At 38.4% G+C, this 21,303-nt stretch overlaps 1 protein-coding gene across 1 annotated transcript in view; it reads left to right on the plus strand.

The window, feature by feature from the left end:
• MARK1 (microtubule affinity regulating kinase 1) overlaps positions 1-8,045 on the plus strand; it is a 140,799-nt gene extending 132,754 nt beyond the window's left edge. The window contains exons 17-18 of the mRNA XM_055581927.1: positions 1,995-2,039; positions 5,921-8,045. Coding sequence (XP_055437902.1) covers positions 1,995-2,039; positions 5,921-6,275 — 400 coding nt within the window. The 3' untranslated portion in view covers positions 6,276-8,045. The remainder of the gene's footprint in view (positions 1-1,994; positions 2,040-5,920) is intronic.
• Positions 8,046-21,303: the final 13,258 nt, after the last annotated feature.

Below are 21,303 nucleotides of genomic sequence, written 5' to 3' on the forward strand. Positions count from 1 at the left end.
TCATGTATTTGAAAACCATTATCACAAAGAAGCCAGCTAGTAGTTCTCCTTGGCCAGTAAGAAGCTGGACGCCAGAATGACCACATGAAACAGTTGTTTTCTGGGCTTAAGAAAGAACTTTCTAAGTAAAGTGATTTACACTAGAATAATCCATCAGGGGAGGACATAGACGTTCTATTTCCAAGTATTTAGAATGATTTGTTTTGGACGAGTTCTGTATACCTGTTGTGTAGACTGGAGATTATATCAAACCTCATAGTTCTTACATAGGGAATACCCTGATTAGTTCAGCTGATTATATATAAGGTATGTGGCTTTTTTAAACTTGTAAATGTTGGAGAACCGTGCCGCATGCTCCGCATGTGCTGTTACAGCCAGCTGCGCTTCTCTATCCCCAGGTGCCTCCTTCCGTGGCTGCTTGGAGCCGACTTACGCACTATTTGAAACCATTGCCAAATAGCAGAAGTTCTTCCAGTCAGTGTCCTTGTGGCATCCAGGCAGGCACGAACAGGATATGGGAAATGATGTGACGAGTCAGTTGCAAATAGTTAGCTGCAAGGGAAGTAGGGAGGGCCTAAGGTGTGTTTCATTCCTAATGCTTACAGTTGGGCAGCAGTCTGCCAGCCATAGAAAAGTCCAGTGCAACAGAGATCCCTTCCTGTTAAAGGAATTTTATCTTAGCAGCAGGAATCAGCAGCATTATTATCTTTCTTGCCCAGTCGAAAGACTGCCCCTCAGTATCTATCAGTATATCTACATGTAACTCAAACTGCACACTTCATTTGAGCCTCCTCAAAAATGTGTTGGATTTCAGTGTGCTGTAGTAAAAATAGGTTTGTGTAAATGGCTTTGAACTTTTGTTATACTTCCCAAGGAAGATGCCAGTTATTAGAAATTTAAGAAAACCTATTTGAATGTGAGAGTACATCTTATTATCCTTTTTAATTCAGATAGGAAAATAGTTTTTACCTAATACACTTGTCGCGAAATTCCTATAGTTAAAGAGCCTGAGAAGTATATAAGGCATTCATATTTTAACCAGTTGAAGTTTTAGAGCTTGTTGTACTGATATACAGCATTGTTATTAATTTGAGGGATGAGGAAAGTGGTACTGATTTTATTCCTGTTGCATTCATTTTACATAAATAATGTTTCTGGAATGGTTAAAACATTAAGAAAATGTTAACTTAAGGGTTCAAGTTGTTGATTTTTCCCAGCTATTTACTGTTTTGCTATCACAAGTCATCTCAGTATATATTTCAGCTGGTTTATAACTTGATATTCCTATGTAGATAATTACCTTTTAATATGACAAATTACATTCAACTAAAGAACAGTTAGTGGAGTTTTTCTGGTTTTATTTCACAGGTGGATATCCAGGTAAGATCAGTGTTTCTTTTAAGATTGAATTCATGTTTTTAGACACATCTGCTTGGATAGGCTGTTTGGTGTGCTGTAATATTTTATCATATGCATGAATCATTCGCATAACTTCTGAAGTAAGTTACTTGCATATTTAAAAACTAGTATTTATTTTCAGAAATACTTATATGCTGAGCTTTATTTCTCACTGCAAGGTTAATTTATATTTTTCTGAATTGAGCGACTACTCCAGTTATGGTTAATAACCATTATGAAGTTAAATCTTGCTGCTGATAATTATTAAATAGTTTTAACTTTAGATTGAACTAAAAGTGAAAAGATAAATTATGACTTTAAAGTCATGGCTGGAAATTGGAAGATTACGTAAAAATCCTAAACCATCACTTAGCATGTCCTCTCTGACAATACCCAGTAGACGCTCAATAAATGATAGTCAAGTGTGGTTATGATGAAAAACATAAATGATATTAGACTGACTAGTAATAGAGATTTTTCATGCTGGAAATTTGCTCAACAAGTTAATTTTAATTTTAAAATCATTTTAGATACAGGTTTTCTTGGTAATTTTTTTCACTTTTATCATTAAATCTCAACCTTCACTTTGTTTTGAGGGATCCAAGTGAAGGCGAAGCCAGTGGCAGAGCCGACACCTCAAGGTGAGGAGCCACTATCACTCCTTGGCTGCTAGGTCCCTGTGTGTGCAGACGCTCTTTTGAAGTACTTAAAGCACTGAATGAACATGGAGAGAACTAATAACTAGATAGAATGTGCATTTATAGTTTTTATATTGGTATGGGTTCTCCTAATGTTGCCTAGTATTTATTATTAACTTTGTTTGTGTTTCCTAAACATTATTTTGAACTGTATGCCTTATAGCCTTTCTGTCCTATTAAAAAACATGTCTTAAACATGCAGAAGAATTAATAGATTAAAATGTACTGATCCTTTTCTCACAAAAATGATGTAAATAAAATTAATCAAATAACCCAGAACATTGAGGTAACCAAATACATAGGAAGCTGTGATGTTAGAAATATATTTTAGGGGACTATTCATTGGTGGACCACATTTCAAAACTCTCACCCTGCCATATTTTATGGCTTTTTTGACACTTGATACTGCTTGTGTATTCATTTTGGTGATGGATCGCAAACTTGCGCACAGTCAGAATAGGGTGGAGGCCTGGATGAAACGGGTGGCTGGGCCCCACCCCCAGGGTTTGTGATTGGCAGGGAGGGGCATTGGCGCCACTGGTGTGGACCACGGTAGTGACATGTTAGTGCTTGTGTTGTATTTATAAATGGGAAGTTTAAGAAACGAAGACGTTTGATTATTTTGAATGTACACCAGCATGAAGGGGTAACGCATAAAGCTTAGAACCTTGACAAGCAGTTCCTCAGTAGGACAGAGGCCTGGCTTCATTCAGGGATTATATTTGACCAGCTACAAGTCTCAGTTTAATTTCTTCTTTTAAAATTACTTGAAAAACAAGGCACCATGAGCTTTGGAAACCCTGATGGTTCAGTAGTTAAGACTGCACTTCCAGTGCACATGTCGCAGGTTCAGTCCCTGGTTGGGGAACTAAGATCCCACGTGCCATGCAGCCAAAATCAAAAACCACCGTCAGCTTTGGAAAAGCTTTATTGAGCATCCCTATGTAGTCTTTTTTACAAACTGTGCTGTGTATGTGTTTAGTCATAATAGTTGAAATGTTTCTTTTTTGGGATTAGGTAGGGAGCCAGAGGGAGGCAGAACAATTTTCAGCCTCCTTTTGCCTATTAAATAAATACAGACTCTTGTGGTTAGCCCCTCCCTCGCTGAGTCACTTAGTCTTGAGCCCCCTTCTTCCAACTCATCCTGTCTTTCTACTCAGTTTTCCTCTTGAAACATTTAATAGCATGTAAGGTCACAAGTGGCTGCTGATGCTGCATTTAAATCTGCATGCATTTATCTTTTTAATGTAGCTACATGTCTATCTCTCTCTATCTCTCTCTTTTTTTTTTTTTTTTTTTTGCTGTCGAACAAACTTATCAGATACCTACTATCTGTAAGGTACCAGCTGGTCATTTAATCCCCATGACAACCCAGTGAAAGGTGGACATTTTACAGATGAAGAAGCAGTAAGGAGCACTGGTGGGACCCAACCTGTTACAGTGAGGTTCTGTCCTATTCATGGTGGTGAATAGCGCTGGCTTCGAGCCAGACCTCATGGGTGTGAGCTATGCTGTGCCACTTACCTCGCTGTATACCTTTAAGAAAGTTACTTTAACTCTTGGCGCCCATGCTTCCTCACTCTGACTGCCTCCTAGGGTTGTTGTAAGGGGTAAATGAGTAATTAACACACGTTAGGCACCTAGAACAATTCCTGGTACCTAGGCTTCCCTTGTGGCTTAGCTGGTAAAGAATCCACTTGCAATCCAGAAGACTTTGGTTCAGTCCGTGGGTTGGGAAGATCCCCTGGAGAAGGGAAAGGCTACCCACTCCAGTAGCTACCCACTCCAGTGGGGCTACCCACTCTGGCCTGGAGAATTCCACGGACTGTATAGTCCATGGGGTCGCAAAGAGTCGGACATGACTGAGCAACTTTCACTTCACTTCACAGTAAGTACTCCTCCTAAGTCAGTGTTAGCTATTACTGTTGATGTCAGTATGTCCAGGCACTTTGTACAGTTAATGTTACAACGGTGGTGATGCATTTGAGATAAAGGTAGAAAAATACCTTGTATGTGCCTATTGTCTTAAGGTCACCAGGTTTCCTTGATGGAATGGAAAGAAAACTAGACTTGGAGTAAAACATCTGATTTCTGGTCTTTGCTTTACACCAGAAGTGATTTAAGTTTCCCAGTTGTCAGTTCTGTTTTTAAAATGAGTGTTCAATCACATGACCTCCTGGGTGCGTCCCCGCCCTGGCACCCTGATCCCATGGCCCATGTTGTGCATATGGTCCTGGTGAATGACTCTGGTTGGATCTGCACACACACCCAGAGACCTGTGATGTCATAGCTTAGATTTAGTGAACAAATAAAAGAGATTAATAGAGAAGACACTGAGATATGCTCTCCATAGTTGCTTGATAGTCTTTGGAAATTTATTTTCTACACTTAATCTTTTCCCAGTTTTCTCAAGTTGGCATAGTTGGCAGAGGTTTGTCTGTTGAAATATCTAAGAATGAGGAGGAAAACAGATATGTAAATGAATACATAAAAATGTGTAAATATAAATGTATACATGAATATTATATGATAATATTGATGTAAAATTATATACAGACAAAATATTTATATAGTAGAATATAAATTCCTTTAAAATTGTATCCTTTTTTTTCTTTAAATCACACACAAGTTAGATTAGCAATTTAAAATTGTAACAAAACTGCTCAACAAATTTAATTACAGCATCTTCTGAATCATAAATAATTATTAATTTTACTTTTCTTTGATTATTTGAAGTAGATTTTCTGATACTATATTATTTATGGGGGGAGACCTCCGATAAGGAAAATCCAGTAAGGTTGACTCATTTAAGTCAGTCTCTTGCTATTTGCTTAGCACAGTTCTAGATGTATGAGATACATCAGTGAACAAAACCAACAAAACTTGCCCTATTGGAATTTACAGTCTAGTGATGAAGACAGACGATACATACAATAAATGAACTAAATAGTATATAAGAATGTGATAAGTACTAAGAGGAAGAATAGAGCAAGGTAAGGAATTGGCTGCCCCAGAGTAGGCATAGTTATTATAGACCACATGGAGAAAGTGAGCAGCCGTCTGAGGGAAAAGCATTTATGGCAGAGGGAACAGCCTGTGTAAAAGCCTTAAGGCAAAAACATATCCCGTATGTTCAGAGAACAGTATGGAAGCCAGTAAGGAGGAAAATAATAGATGAAGGGTTAGGGGTGGGAGTTGGAGTGTAATAGGCCACTAGGAGCCCCGTAGACTATTTTAAGGATATGTTTAGCAGAACATTGAAATCTGATGTCTGCACTCCTGCATGTTACCCCACACACCACATTCTTTCTCCTCATCATCAGGTACAAATAATCCCACAGTAGCCATGACTACTCTTCTGGTCCCCAGACCTCCTATGCAAAAAAAAAAAAATAGAAAAAAAAGGAAAATTTTTATTTATATTTCAAAAATGTGTGTTTATAAACAACTTGCTTGTGGTCTCCATTTTGTATAAATGTATAGAAAATGGAGAATCTGCATTTTCAAACAAATATGGAGGAAAAATATCAAGTTGTTTGCTTTCGGATGCAAACATTTCCCACAAACAAATATATTTAAGAAAATAAGCTGTTTTAAATGGAAGATATTAATACGAGTCAAAACAGATGGCAGCCTGGAATCTGATTTTTGTAATAGCAAGATGATACAGATCTTTGTATCTACTTGAAGGTAGTCTACAAACTGGGTCATTTTATTAGTCACTGGGTTGTGACTGCTTATATTTTGTGTGCGTTTTGATGTCTTTGCTGACAAGAATTTTTGTCTTCATTTTCCCCCCTCCTCGCTCTGTCCTCTTATTCCAGAAGTACAACAGGGGAACCAAAAGAAAGAGAAAAGGAGGAGGGTAAAGATTCCAAGCCACGTTCTCTGCGTTTCACGTGGAGCATGAAGACCACTAGTTCAATGGACCCCAATGACATGATGAGAGAAATCCGCAAAGTGTTAGATGCAAATAACTGTGATTATGAACAGAAAGAGAGGTTTTTGCTTTTCTGCGTCCATGGTGATGCCAGGCAGGATAGCCTCGTGCAGTGGGAGATGGAAGTCTGCAAGTTGCCACGACTGTCCCTCAACGGGGTCCGCTTCAAGCGAATATCCGGGACGTCTATTGCCTTTAAAAACATTGCATCTAAAATAGCAAATGAGCTTAAGCTGTAAAGACACTCGAATTTACAGGATCAGGGAAGATACACCCGTATATGAGGTACAGTTTTTGAATGTACTGGTGATGCCTAATGTGATTGGCCTGTGAATCTCCCCATGTAGAATTTGCCCTTATTGCAATAAGGTTATACATAGTTATGAACTATAAAATTAAAGTCAGTATGAACTATAATAAATATCTGTAGCTAAAAAAGTAGGTTCACATGTACAGGTAAGTATATTGTGTATTTCTGTTCATCTTCTGTTTATAGAGTTGTATAATAAAACAGATGATTGCTTAAAAACTTGTATAGTTGTCTAGATTTCTGCACGTAAATGTACGTTTGATGCTTTGAGTTGAAAATGTTCTTTCTGTTATTTACATTCTGGTGGGTTTTTAAAATTCTTATCTCCATCATGCAATTTTGAAAATTGTGTCCAGAGTTTAAAAAGTGCACAGAAAACTAGTCTTTACAATTGTAGCATGGACTTTTAAAAGTTATTTTTAAACCATATTTAAATTTGAACCAGAAGCTGATAAATAGATCAGCTTTGTTATACACAGAATTACTTCTGCTTATCTTTGCTCTTATCCTTGTTATCAGACAAGGTTTAGTTGAGAAGATACAAAATGTTTACAGTGTTGGCACTTAGAGGTTTTAAAATATAAAGTACATGAAAATAATAATAGCTTTGCTTGAGCTAACTAAGAAGTCCTGGGGAAGGAGTTAAATCTACATAAAATTTCTTTTGAATTTGAAAGTGTTTCCTGGCCCACTACTAATTGGAGCGGCAAAATTAAAGAGAGTCAATATTTTACCTGGCTATTATCATGTAAGGTGTCACTTAGGTTTGCTGCCTTCCAAATCCCATGACATTAATTGTGAAAGTATAATATAATAATATTGCGACCGTTTCATAGCACAAACTCATCTTTACAGTGTTGAACAATGCATCAGTTAAGAAATAATGCCACCTCAGGAATTAATGGGCATTGGGAATGTTTGCCTCATGCTCCCTTCAAGCCTCTCCATCCACCCCTGACATAGTACTATCTGTCATTACATAAGAGACTTTGGAGCAAAACATGCTATTTATAATAGTATATTATTGATTTACGCTTATGTGGTTGTTCAGTTGGTTCCCATGTGACCTGTTTTAGTATTTTGCCAGATTTCTTGTATTTATTCCACATCATTATGCCTATAATGTGCAACTTTGTAATTGGGCATTTGCCTACTTTTCTTTCATAATTAGTGATATATGCGATGTAAAACCACTAGTAAAGGTACATTTTAATACTTGTTATTTTCTACTGAATTAGCCTTGGAGGTTGACTGTGCAATGTTATTTAATGTTGTAATTACTGTAATATCAGCATATGGGCCCCATCTGCACACTCCTGAGAAATAGAAAGTGTATTCCAATTTCATCAGTTTAAAGAGAAATAAAGCTGTGACAAAATACTGTCCTTCTAGCCTGCATTAGAAAGCTCTAAGCGTAGGTGATGTGCCATTCCACGATGGCTTCCAGACTAGGGTGACCTGTACTGTACTGTGATGTAGCTTTCTTCTGTAACAGCTGTGTTCTAAAATGAAGTGTATTTTTGCCTTAGCAGAGGATGGTGTTTGGAAACAAAAAAACAAAAAACAACTGTGTAGCCCCCATTTAACCTAATGTTCATTCAAAAAAAAAATGATGCAAATCTTTATTCACTTTCACTGGTGCACACTGAAATTTTACTTGAACAGTTCTCATAATAAAGCACTTGTCTTTTGCTCTTTATCAGAATGTGAATTACCTGTTTTCTAGTGCAAAAGTCTTCTGTATGGGGAGTTTCTTTTGTGTGTGCTAAATTTTAATTAACAGGGTAAAATCTATGTAGGTTTTTGAGATGTCATTATGACAAGAAAAAATTTAATCTTTTTATTGGAATTCCTATCAATTAAAACATTTTTTGAAAAATAGACATGCTTTTTCCAAAGTAGAAACTGACTGATTTTTTTTTTTTTTTAACATTTTCTCACTCTGGTTCTCTCTTCTGTGTTTGTAGCAAGGAATTTTACTTCAGTACTTTTTAATGAGCTAAAAATGAAATCTTAATATTCACTTTAGGTTTTTCCATTTTATATGGCAACATAACTTTTTTTTGAAGATTTAGAGGAGTTTTATAGTATGTTTGCATAAATAAATACCAGATTATGTTCACTGGCTATGTGATATCAGGATTTCCTTCATTTCTGTTTAAATATTATTTGATATAACATGGCTAATATTAAATTATTTTGTAGAGACAGTATTAATTTGATAAATAGTAAGATGAAATATGCTCCAGAATCCTGACTTGATAATATAATCTAAGAAGGGATTTGATTTAAAATCCAAAATACTTTATTGTGAAGTGATTTTCACCAACAGGACTGTTTCACAATGTGGGTAACAAAAAGGACATGTGATGGAGTGAGATACCAGTTTACTGTAAATAAGTGACTTAATGTATGTGTCTGTCCATCAGGATCTCTGCTTTCACTTTAAAAATATCTGTTGATCAATAGATATTTAACTCCTTTAAAATGTATAAAGGAGTTGTAAAAGGGGGTTTCCTACTTCTGCAAGATTTTGGTCCGTTTGGGAAGACAAAATATAAACACACCCAAACCAAAAATACACACCCAAATAGAAAACAGTGAAAGTGCTCAAATAAGCACAAAGAATAGATGCTGTAAGAATTCAGAGAAGGGGGGTTCTGTATCAGCATGAGAAAAGAAGGGCATTTGAGGGATTTGAGGATGGATAAAATTCAAGAAGAACGGAGGGAACATGTGAGAAAGGGCTGGAAGTTAGTAAGACTATAAGACACATTTTAGAAATGAACCACTTATTTTATGGTGTGACAGGGTTTACCTAGGTTGATGGATAGAAGATTATGTAAAGCATTGATTGGCAGCCTCAGCTTGAACCTATGATTAGAGGGAAGCAATTTGGGCTTTTGAAGCCCAGGAAATACCTAATAAATTGATTGTAAATGAGCAATTCATTAATTTGGCAATTTTTTCAAGTACCAATATACATCAGATTCTAGGTTCTGGGGAAACAGCAGTTAAAAAAAAAATCTGTATCTAATAGAAATCTGTGGGATGATTGAAAGCTAGATAGAGCCAGGAAGATCTTTTCAGAGGCTATTAGCTGTAAAGCGTGGATGAAATAGTCTAGATAGAGATGGTTAACATAGCATTGAAAGGAGGGTATATTTGAGAGACATTTCTAAAGCTGTATCAACAGGATAGCATGAGTAGAATGTGGCCCATATTCTACTGAGTGGAGTGCAGGGAGAGCTTCCTGGCATAATGATTCAAGTTGTCAGCTTGCACATGATTCATCCAACATGGATAAGTACTAGAGTTATATCCTTCCACCTAAAGCAAGAAAACAAAGACAAAACATGAAACAACAGATTCGGATGGCGTTTTCATTTTGATGGAGTGTTTTCAAGACATGTTTTCAGCCAATGAAGGACAGTGATCCCTAAGAGGAAACAAGTGAAATGAACCTTGTGACTGACCCAGCTGTCTGCCTGGAGAGAGTTTCCAGGCTGTGATACATGGAGGGGAAGCCCATGTGGAACCTGGTGTACACCGTCATTAAGGAGTCCGAGCTGGGAGACCGGGGAGACTGAGGCAGCTAAAGTCTGGAGGGAGACCGCTATACCAAAACTCCAGAGGTAAGCAGAGATCAGCACACACGTGGAGAAAGAAAACTACACGAAACCAATGAAAGGACCACCTGAAATACTGGAACAATCCTCAGACCTCACACAGAAGTAGTGCCTGCTCCAACCAGCCGTAGTGAAAAACCTCGTAATTCAGGGGTCATGGGGAGAATACTCAGAAGCTTTGCCTCAGCGATGGAAACCAGTTCACCCCAGATTAAATACTGTGTTGTTCCTGCTTAACAAAGTTTAGCAAGCAATGTCCAGAAGAACCATTTCTAAGTAACTATGTTCCAGAACAGAGCTCAAGAATCACCTGACATGGTAATAGTCATAATATCTATCCTCTATTCACAAGTTTTCCTGCATGCAAATATTAATGTTCTAACTGAACTATTTAAAAAAATTAGATCACACATTTAGGTAGAAACTTGTCTACATCGCATTTTAATTTTTTTAAAGCCAGCATGGTTAAAAATTAAATTTTTTTCATTCATCTCATTGGTCTGTAACATTGTATTTTCTGTATATGCAACAGAACAGTACATGTTCATGAGTATAATGCAAGAGATGTGTGAAACGGTATATGATGAGGAATTATCTGAAAAAATTATAGTACAGCCAGTGCATATTTCAGTTTTTTCAATGCTCTTGGCACATACTATATGTTTTGGAAATAAATCCCCCAAAACTATTTGTAGATATGGAATATCATATGTAAGTGACATCATCATTAAGAAAAAGAAACTTAGATAACTGCTGCTGTACTGTATTATCATTGCAAATAGACATGTTCTGTAAAATTTCCTAAATAATTGCTGCTTGCTTAGCTTACCCTTAGTGGTTTGATGGTACTACATTTGATAATATAGACCAAATGTATGGAAATGACATTTCAATCTTGATCTTAATTTTCTAAGGAAAAAAAATGTCAAATTTTAGTGATATTCACTTCAAAATATGAAACTGAAAAAAGCTGAGGAAGACTAATCTCAGATCATCTCTAGGTAAGTCATGTTTTAACATAGATGATGTCACAGAAATAGTAAAGCAAGTAAAACAATAGAAAACCATCAATTAACACCTGTTTATTGTGAGAAATCAAAAAAATTAAAATATAGACTGTCCAGCCCATGTCTACTTACATATAAACAAAACCAACTAAAATTAACTATGGATTCTCAAAATGTTGATTTTATTAAGGTGGAGCCTGAGTTATATTGGGTTTATTGTTTTCTCTTTATGCCATCAGTAGCTAATTTATTCTGTGTGAGATATTTTAAAATTTGATATCACCATACACACTTGATACAAAATTTTCTACTCTAATGGAAATTTGTATAGGAAATTATTACCATGTCTAGATTAACTAATAATAAACTTGGTCAAAGGATCAAAATACCATGGATTGAAAGACTCATACAGTGCTGAATCTGCACTAAGCTGTCCCCCAAAACTGGTCATGCTACTACTGCTGCTGCAAAGACAAGGCTCCTGCTGCTGCTAAGTTTCTTCAGTCGTGTCTGACTCTGTGCAGCCCCATAGACAGCAGCCCACGAGGCTCCCCGACTCCAAATATTTGCAGGGCCAGATGCAAAGCACAAAAAAGATCATGTCCCTAAGCACACCCTTCTTTCCCATCCTCATCTCTCCCAGCTACATCCTTCGCTGGGAAGGGCTTGAAGCACAAGCACATGGAGAAATGAATATGCATGTATTTCATTTAACCAATTATGAGTAATCTATTATTCAGCTTACTCATGTTTTGATTTTCCAAAATGTTTAGCTTAAATTTAGACATACTTCCCATGACATGCATTAATAATAATAACAAAAGCACAAAAGGAAGAAGGGAAAGGTTATCTGGTACAAGGTTTCCTTAGTGAACCCATGCTAATTGCTAATAATTATCTTTCATTTTCCTTCTTAATGTAATTACTTCCTACATTACTCAAAAAATTTTTCTAGAGACCAACATTTGCCTGTTTTGGTAGTGTCTTGGTGCCTCAGTTATTTCTTGGCTCAGTTTTGCAAAGGACATTTATAGCAATTTGGAAATCTCACCTGTTGAACTGTTTCTGTCCCCTTGAATGTTACTTCCCCATCTGGGAGTTATAAAATAATTTTTAATAGCAATAAAAATAGTCATATACACTATACTGTTAGTAAAGCCTTTTATTCTTATAAAAGCAGCATGTGTTCAAAATTTTAGAAAGTATAGATAAGCTGGTTCTTGTTCAAGATGGTGATCTGGGAGGAACTTGAACTTGGCTACTAGCATGGATACACTGAATCTACAACTAAATATGTAACCAACCCCCAATAAGTCCCACTCCATGGCTCTGTGAATCACAATCAAGCATTATTGAACTCCTAGCTACTCCTGAGGAGCAAAGAGATTGAACCTCAGGCCTGAAATGATAAAACTTCTAGAAGAAAATATAGGTGGTCTTTTTGAACCACAGCACTGTCAAACTGGAAATCAACTACAAGAAAAAAACTGCAAAAGACACAAATGTGTGGAGGCTAAAAAAATGCTACTAAGCAATCAATGGGTCACTGAAGAAATGAAAATGGGAATTTAAAAATAACTGGAGACAAAAATGGAAATGTAACAATCCAAAATCTATGGAGCACAGCAAAAACAGTTCTAAGAGGGAGGTTAATGGCCTACCTCAGGGAATAAGAAAAATTTCAACCAATCATTGGAAGGACTGATGGTGAAGCTGAAACTCCAATACTTTGGCCACCTGATGCAAAGAGTTGACTCATTGGAAAAGACCCTGATGCTGGGAAAGATTGAAGGCAGGAGGAGAAGGGGACGACAGATGATGAGATGGTTGGATGGCATCACAGACTCAATGGACAGGAGTTTAAGTAAACTCGGGGAGTTGGTGATGGACAGGGAGGCCTGGCGTGCTGCAGTCCGTAGGGTCGCAAAGAGTCGGACACGACTGAGTGAGTGACTGAACTGAACCTTACACCTAAAAGAACTAGAAAACATTGAACAACAACCCCAAAGACAGTAAAAGGGAAAAAACACAAGAACAAGAAATAAAACAGAGGCTAAAAAAAAAAAAAAAAAAAAAAGGAAAGAATGAAACTAAGAGCTGGTTCTTTGAAAAGACAAAATTGATAAGCCTTTCACCAGACTCATCAAGAAAAATTAAGGCCTGAATAAAATCAGAAATGAGAAAGAAGTTATAACCAACACTACAGAAACACAAAATATCCTAAAATTACTACAAATATATGCCAATAAAAATGTACAACCTAGAATAAAAAAGGATGAATTTTTAGAAACACCATCTCCCAAGACTGAATCAGGAAGAAATAGAAATATGAACAGATCAATTACCAGTGTTGAAACTGAATCAATAATTTAAAAAAATAATCTCCCAATAAACGAAGGTCCAGGACAAGAGGGCTTCACGGGTGAATTCTAGCAAACATTTCAAGACTAGTAAACACCTAGCCTTCTCAAACCATTCCAATGTACCAAACAGGAAGGAACATTTTCAGAACTCATTCTATAAACCCAGCATCACCCTGATACCAAACCCAGACAAAACACCACAGAAAATGAAAAGTACAGGCATGAATCAATGATTAACATAGATGCAAAAATCCTCAATAAAATATTAGCAAAGTGAGTTCAACCATACATTAAGGGCTCATACACCATGATGAAGTGAGTTTTGTCCCAAGGATGCAAGAATGGTTTGATAGCCACAAATCAATCAATGTGATATACCATATTAACAAACTGAAGAACAAAACTCATGTGCTCAATATATGAAAAAAATGCTTTTGACAAAATTCAACATCCATTTATGGTAAAAATTCTCTTGAAAGTGCACAGAGGGAAACATATCTCAACACAATAAAGGTGATATATGACAAGCCCACAGTTAACACCATACTTTACAGTGAAAACCTGACTTTTTTTCTCTAAGAAACGAGAAAGGAAGCCCCCTTGCACTGTTTGCAAATGGCATTATACTATACGTAGAAAATCCTTAAAATGCCACCAAAAACGATTTTAACTAATAAATGAATTCAGTAAAGTTGCAGGGTACAAAATTAACATACATAAATTTTTTGCATTCCTATACACTAACAGCAAACTATCAGAGAAATTAGGAAAACTATCCCATTCACAATTACATCAGAAAGAATAAAATAGGAATAAATTAAGCAAGAAGGTAAAGACCTTTAAGACCTTGCAGAAAGAAACAGAAGATGACTCAAACAAATGGAAAGATGTTCTGTGCTCATGAATTGGCAGAATTAATGTTGCTAAAATGACCATACTATCCAAGGCAATCTACAGATTCAGCACAGTCCCTATCAAAATACCAATGGCATTTTTCACATAACTAGAACAAATAATTCCAAAATCTGTATGGGGACACAAAAGACCCCAAATAGCCAAAACGATCTTGAGAAAGAAGAACAAAACTAGATGCATCAAGTGCCCTGATTTCAAACTATATTATAGATCTACAGTAATCAAAACAGTATGGTATTGCCACAAGAACAAGCACTCAGCTCAATGGAACAGAATAGAAAGCCCAGAAATAAAGTCACATATTTGTGGTCAATTTATGACTAAGGAGGCATACCAATGGGTAAAAAACAGCCTCTTCCATTAATGGTTTTGGGAAAATTGTACAGCTATGTGCAAAAGAATCAAACTGGACTACTATTCTTAATACTATATACAAAAATAAATTCAAAATTGATTAAAGATTTAAATGTTAAGACCTGAAACCATAAAACTCCCAGAAGAAAACACAGGCAGTATGCTCTAAAGTGAAATAAGCCAGTCACAAAAAGACAAATGCTGCTTGATTCCACTTAGTGGTGTAGTTCACTGTCAACTTCATAGGGACAGAAAAGGAAACTGTGATTGCTTGGGGCTGGGGGAAGGGGAAGTGGAGACTTGCTTAATGAGTATAAAGTTTCACTTCTGTAAGATGAAAGTAATTCTGGAGATTGGGTTGCACAACAACGTGAATATACTCAACAACATTGAACTCTAGACTTATAAATGATTGAGAGGGTCAGTTGTATATGCATGCTGCTGCTGCTGCTAAATCACGTCAGTCGTGTCCAACTCTGCGACCCCATAGATGGCAGCCCACCAGGCTCCCATCCCTGGGATTCTCCAGGCAAGAACACTGGAGTGGGTTGCCATTTCCTCCTCCAGTGCTTGAAAGTGAAAAGTGAACGTGAAGTCGCTCAGTCGTGTTGTGTCCCACTCTTCATGACCCCATTGACTGTAGCCTACCAGGCTTCCTCTATCCATGGGATTTCCCAGGCAAGAGTATTGGAGTGGACTGCCATTACCTTCTCCGTGTTTATGCATATCTTACAACAATTAAGCAAAAAGAAGAGCAGCAACAACAAAAAGGGCAGAAATAAACCTAGCTCATAGGAGTCATGTCTTCACTGTAGGCTTCAGTTCAGTTCAGTCCCTCAGTCATGTCCGACTCTTTGCAACCCCATGAATTGCAGCACGCCAAGCCTCCCTGTCCATCACCAACTCTGGGAGTTCACTCAAGCTCATGTGCATCAAGTCGGTGATGCCATCCAGCCATCTCATCCTCTGTTGTCCCCCTTCTCCTCTTGCCCCCAATCCCTCCCAGCATCAGAGTCTTTTCCAATGAGTCAACTCTTCGCATGAGGTGGCCAAAGTACTGGAGTTTCAGCTTCAGCATCAGTCCTTCCAGTGAACACCCAGGGTTGATCTCCTTTAGAATGGACTGGTTGGATATCCTTGCAGTCCAAGGGACTCTCAAGAGTCTTCTGCAACACCACACTTCAAAAACATCAGTTCTTCGGCACTCAGCTTTCTTCACAGTCCAACTCTCACATCCATACATGACCACTGGAAAAACCATAGCCTTGACTAGATGGACCTTTGTTGGCAAAGTAATGTCTCTGCTTTTGAATATGCTATCTAGGTCGGTCATAACTTTCCTTGCAAGGAGTAAGTGTCTTTTAATTTCATGGCTGCAGTCACCATCTGCAGTGATTTTGGAGCCCCAAAAAATAAAGTCTGACATTGTTTCCACTGTTTCCCCCATCTACTTCCCATGAAGTGATGGGACCAGATGCCATGATCTTCATTTTCTGAATGTTGAGCTTTAAGCCAACTTTTTCACTCTCCTCTTTCACTTGCATCAAGAGGCTTTTTAGTTCCTCTTCACTTTCTGCCATAAGGGTGGTGTCATCTGCATATCTGAGGTTATTGATATTTCTCCTGGCAATCTTGATTCCAGCTTGTGCTTCTTCCAGCCCAGTGTTTCTCATGATGTGCTCTGCATAGAAGTTAAATAAGCAGGGTGACAATATACAGCCTTGACGTACTCCTTTTCCTATTTGGACCCGGTCTGTTGTTCCATGTCCAGTTCTAACTGTTGCTTCCTGACCTGCATATAGGTTTCTCAAGAGGCAGGTCAGGTGGTCTGGTATTCCCATTTCTTGAAGAATTTTCCACAGTTTATTGTGATCCATACAAAGGCTTTGGCATAGTCAATAAAGCAGAAATAGATGTTTTTCTGGAACTCTCTTGCTTTTTCCATGATCCAGCGGATGTTGGCCATTTGATCTCTGGTTCCTCTGCCTTTTCCAAAACCAGCTTGAACATCAGGAAGTTCAAGGTTCACATATTGCTGAAGCCAAGCTTGGAGAATTTTGAGCATTACTTTACTAGCGTGTGAGATGAGTGCAATTGTGTGGTAGTTTGAGCATTCTTTGGCATTGCCTTTCTTTAGGATTGGAATGAAAATGGACCTTTTCCAGTCCTGTGGCCACTGCTGAGTTTTCCAAATTTGCTGGCACATTGAGTGCAGCACTTTCACAGCATCATCTTTCAGGATTTGAAATAGCTCAACTGGAACTCCATCACCTCCACTAGCTTTGTTCGTAGTGATGCTTTCTAAGGCCCACTTGACTTCCCATTCCAGGATGTCTGGCTCTAGGTGAGTGATCACACCATTGTGATTATCTTGGTTGTAAAGATCTTTTTTGTACAGTTCTTCTGTGTATTCCTGCCACCTCTTCTTAATATCTTCTGCTTCTGTTAGTTCCATACCATTTCTGTCCTTTATCAAGCCCGTCTTTGCATGAAATGTTCCTTTGGTATCTCTGATTTTCTTGAAGAGATCTCTAGTCTTTCCCATTCTGTTGTTTTCCTCTATTTCTTTGCATTGATCACTGAGGATGGCTTTCTTCTCTCTTCTTGCTATTCTTTGGAACTCTGCATTCAGATGCTTATATCTTTCTTTTTCTCCTTTGCTTTTCTCTTCTCTTCTTTTCACAGCTATTTATAAGGCCTCTCCAGACAGCCATTTTGCTTTTTTGCATTTCTTTTCCATGAGGATGGTCTTGATCCCTGTCTCCTGTACAATGTCACGAACCTCCGTCCATAGTTCATCAGGCACTCTATCTATCAGATCTAGGCCCTTAAATCTATTTCTCACTTCCACTGTACAATCATAGGGATTTGATTTAGGTCATACCTGAATGGTCTAGTGGTTTTCCCTACTTTCTTCAATTTAAGTCTGAATTTGGCAATAAGGAGTTCATGATCTGAGCCACAGTCAGCTCCCGGTCTTGTTTTTGCTGACTGTATAGAGCTTCTCCATCTTTGGCTGCAAAGAATATAATCAATCTGATTTTGGTGTTGACCATCTGGTGATGTCCATGTGTAGAGTCTTCTCTTGTGTTGTTGGAAGAGGGTGTTTGCTATGACCAGTGCGTTCTCTTAGCAAAGCTCTGTTAGCCTTTGGCCTGCTTCATTCTGTATTCCAAGGCCAAATTTGTCTGTTACTCCAGGTGTTTCTTGACTTCCTACTTTTGCATTCCAGTCCCTTATAATGAAAAGGACATCTTTTTTGGGTGTTAGTTCTAAAAGTCTTGTAGGTCTTCATAGAACCGTTCAACTTCAGCTTCTTCAGCATTACTGGTTGGGGCATAGACTTGGATTACTGTGATATTGAATGGTTTGCCTTAGAAAACATGTAGGCTTACATGTTCTTAATTACTATTGTTTTCTAAAGTCAGCATATATAATTTAATGCCATTGGCTTCATTTAGCAGGCCTCTTCCAGTGTTTCCCTTCCAAGACAGGTAATTCCATATTGTATACTTTCAGGTAACTTTGCATCTTAAAATCACCTTTTGCCTCTTTAAGTGTACTGATTTGTGGCAAGAATACCTGGAAAGTACTAGAAAACATGATGCTGGAGATTCTTGCCTAATGGCATTTCAAATTTACTAGCATCTAAATGGTTTCTGTTCTCTCTTTAAAAAGATAGCACCAATTCTTGTTGATGTATGACAGAAAACCACAAAGTTCTGTAAAGCAATTATCTTTCAATTAAAAAAATTTTTTTAAAAAGGCATTCCCCCAGTACTTCCCTGGTGATCCAGTGATTGAAAATTCACCTTCCAAATAGAGCTCTTAGAATATGCCTGGCTCTTTGTAAGACGCTAATAAATGTTAGACACAATGAAAGTTTGCTGTCATTATTTTTCTAATTTGTTGCCAGTATTTCTCAGCTTGCTGTTTGCCTTTTACTTTCCTTCTGCTATCTTCTGAATTACTACCTATCCTTTACAATTGCTTTCATCATTCAACCATAAAAAAATATCCAATCCAGAGATTTAATAAATGTTTATTTTCTTTCAATTATTAAAAAATCCAGACTGAGAAATTGGTTCAGATTTTTAAACTCTTGTAAACATTGTATTTGTAAGGCCTCCTCAGACAGCCATTTTCCTCAGCGATCAATGCAAAGAAATAGAGGAAAACAACAGAATGGGAAAGACTAGAGATCTCTTCAAGAAAATTAGAGATACCAAGGGAACATTTAATGCAAAGATGGGCTCAATAAAGGACAGAAATGGTATGGACCTAACAGAAGCAGAAGATATTAAGAAGAGGTGGCAAGAATACACAGAAGAACTGTACAAAAAAGATCTTCACGACCAAGATAATCACAATGGTGTGATCACTCACCTAGAGCCAGACATCCTAGAATGTGAAGTCAAGTGGGCCTTAGAAAGCATCACTACGAACAAAGCTAGTGGAGGTGATGGAGTTCCAGTTGAGCTATTTCAAATCCTGAAAGATGATGCTGTAAAAGTGCTGCACTCAATATGCCAGCAAATTTGGAAAACTCAGCAGTGGCCACAGGACTGGAAAAGGTCCATTTTCATTCCAATCCTAAAGAAAGGCAATGCCAAAGAATGCTCAAACTACCACACAATTGCACTCATCTCACACGCTAGTAAAGTAATGCTCAAAATTCTCCAAGCTTGGCTTCAGCAATACGTGAACCATGAACTTCCTGATGTTCAAGCTGGTTTTGGAAAAGGCAGAGGAACCAGAGATCAAATGGCCAACATCTGCTGGATCATCAAAAAAGCAAGAGAGTTCCAGAAAAACTGCTGCTGCTGCTAAGTCGCTTCAGTCATGTCTGACTCTGTGCGACCCCATAGTCGGAAGTCCACCAGGCTCCCCCGTCCCTGGGATTCTCCAGGCAAAAACACTGGAGTGGGTTGCCATTTCCTTCTCCAATGCATGAAAGTGAAAAGTGAAAGTGAAGTCGCTCAGTCGTGTCTGACCCTCAGCGACCCCATGGACTACAACCTACCAGGCTCCTCTGTCCATGGGATTTTCCAGGCAAGAGTACTGGAGTGGGGTGCCATTTCTGCTTTATTGACTATGCCAAAGCCTTTGACTGTGTGGATCACAATAAACTGTGGAAAATTCTTCAAGAGATGGGAATACCAGACCACCTGACCTGCCTCTTGAGAAACCTATATGCAGGTCAGGAAGCAACAGTCAGAACTGGACATGGAACAACAGACTGGGTCCAAATAGGAAAAGGAGTTCATCAAGGCTGTATATTGTCACCCTGCTTATTTAACTTCTATGCAGAGTACATCATGAGAAACGCTGGGCTGGAAGAAGCTCAAGTTGGTATCAAGATTGCCGGGAGAAATATCAATAACCTCAGATATGCAGATGACACCATCCTTATGGCAGAAAGTGAAGAGGAACTAAAAAGCCTCTTGATGAAAGTGAAAGAGGAGAGTGAAAATGTTGGCTTAAAGCTCAACATTCAGAAAACGAAGATCATGGCATCTGGTCCCATCACTTCATGGGAAATAGATGGGGAAACAGTGGAAACAGTGTCAGACTTTATTTTTTTGGGCTGACACAACTGAAGTGACTTAGCAGCAGCACAATCACTGCAGATGGTGACTGCAGCCATGAAATTAAGAGACACTTACTCCTTGGAAGAAAAGTTATGACCAACCTAGATAGCATATTCAAAAGCAGAGACATTACATTGCCAACAAAGGTCCATCTAGTCAAGGCTATGGTTTTTCCAGTGGTCATGTATGGATGTGAGAGTTGGACTGTGAAGAAAGCTGAGCGCTGAAGAACTGGTGCTTTGAAATGTGGTGTTGGAGAAGATTCTTGAGAGTCCCTTGGACTGCAAGGATATCCAACCAGTCCATTCTAAAGGAGACCAGTCCTGGGTGTTCATTGGAAGGACTGATGCTAAAGCTGAAACTCCAGTACTTTGGCCACCTCATGCGAAGAGTTGACTCATTGGAAAAGTCTCTGATGCTGGGAAGGATTGGGGGCAAGAGGAGAAGGGGACAACAGAGGATGAGATGGCTGGATGGCATCACCGACTCAATGGACGTGAGTTTGAGTGAACTCCGGGAGTTGGTGATGGACAGGGAGGCCTTGTGTGCTGCGATTCATGGGGTCACAAAGAGTCGGACACGACTGAGCGACTGGACTGAACTGAACTGAAACATTGTATTCCCAGAATATCACGGACAGATGTGGCCTGAGAAATCATTTCATTCACACCCTCGTTTCTCTGATGAGGAAACAGAGATCAAAGATGTTGTTGTAAGTGGTTTCATCCAATCTGGTCAGGAAGGTTTAGCACTCTGGGCTCTGGAATCCCAGCTTGCTGTTTTGCCAGTGCTTTCTAAATTCTTCACCAACAAAGTTGAAAAAGTGAAAGTGTTAGTCGCTTCAGTTGTGTCCTACTCTTTTGGACTGTAGCCCACCAAGCTCCCCTGTCCATGGAATTCTCCAGGCAAAAATACTGCAGTGGGTAGCCATTCTCTTCTTCAGGTGATATTCCCCACCCAGGGATCAAACCCAGGTCTCCTGCATTGCAGACCAATTCTTTACCATCTGAGCCAGCAAGGAAACCCAAATAAAGTTAGTCACTCCGTTGTGTCCAATTCTTTGTGACCCCACGGACTGTAGTCCCTCTTTATATTCCT

Source organism: Bubalus kerabau, chromosome 5 (genome assembly GCF_029407905.1).
Source record: "Bubalus kerabau isolate K-KA32 ecotype Philippines breed swamp buffalo chromosome 5, PCC_UOA_SB_1v2, whole genome shotgun sequence".
Lineage (NCBI taxonomy): Eukaryota > Metazoa > Chordata > Mammalia > Artiodactyla > Bovidae > Bubalus > Bubalus kerabau.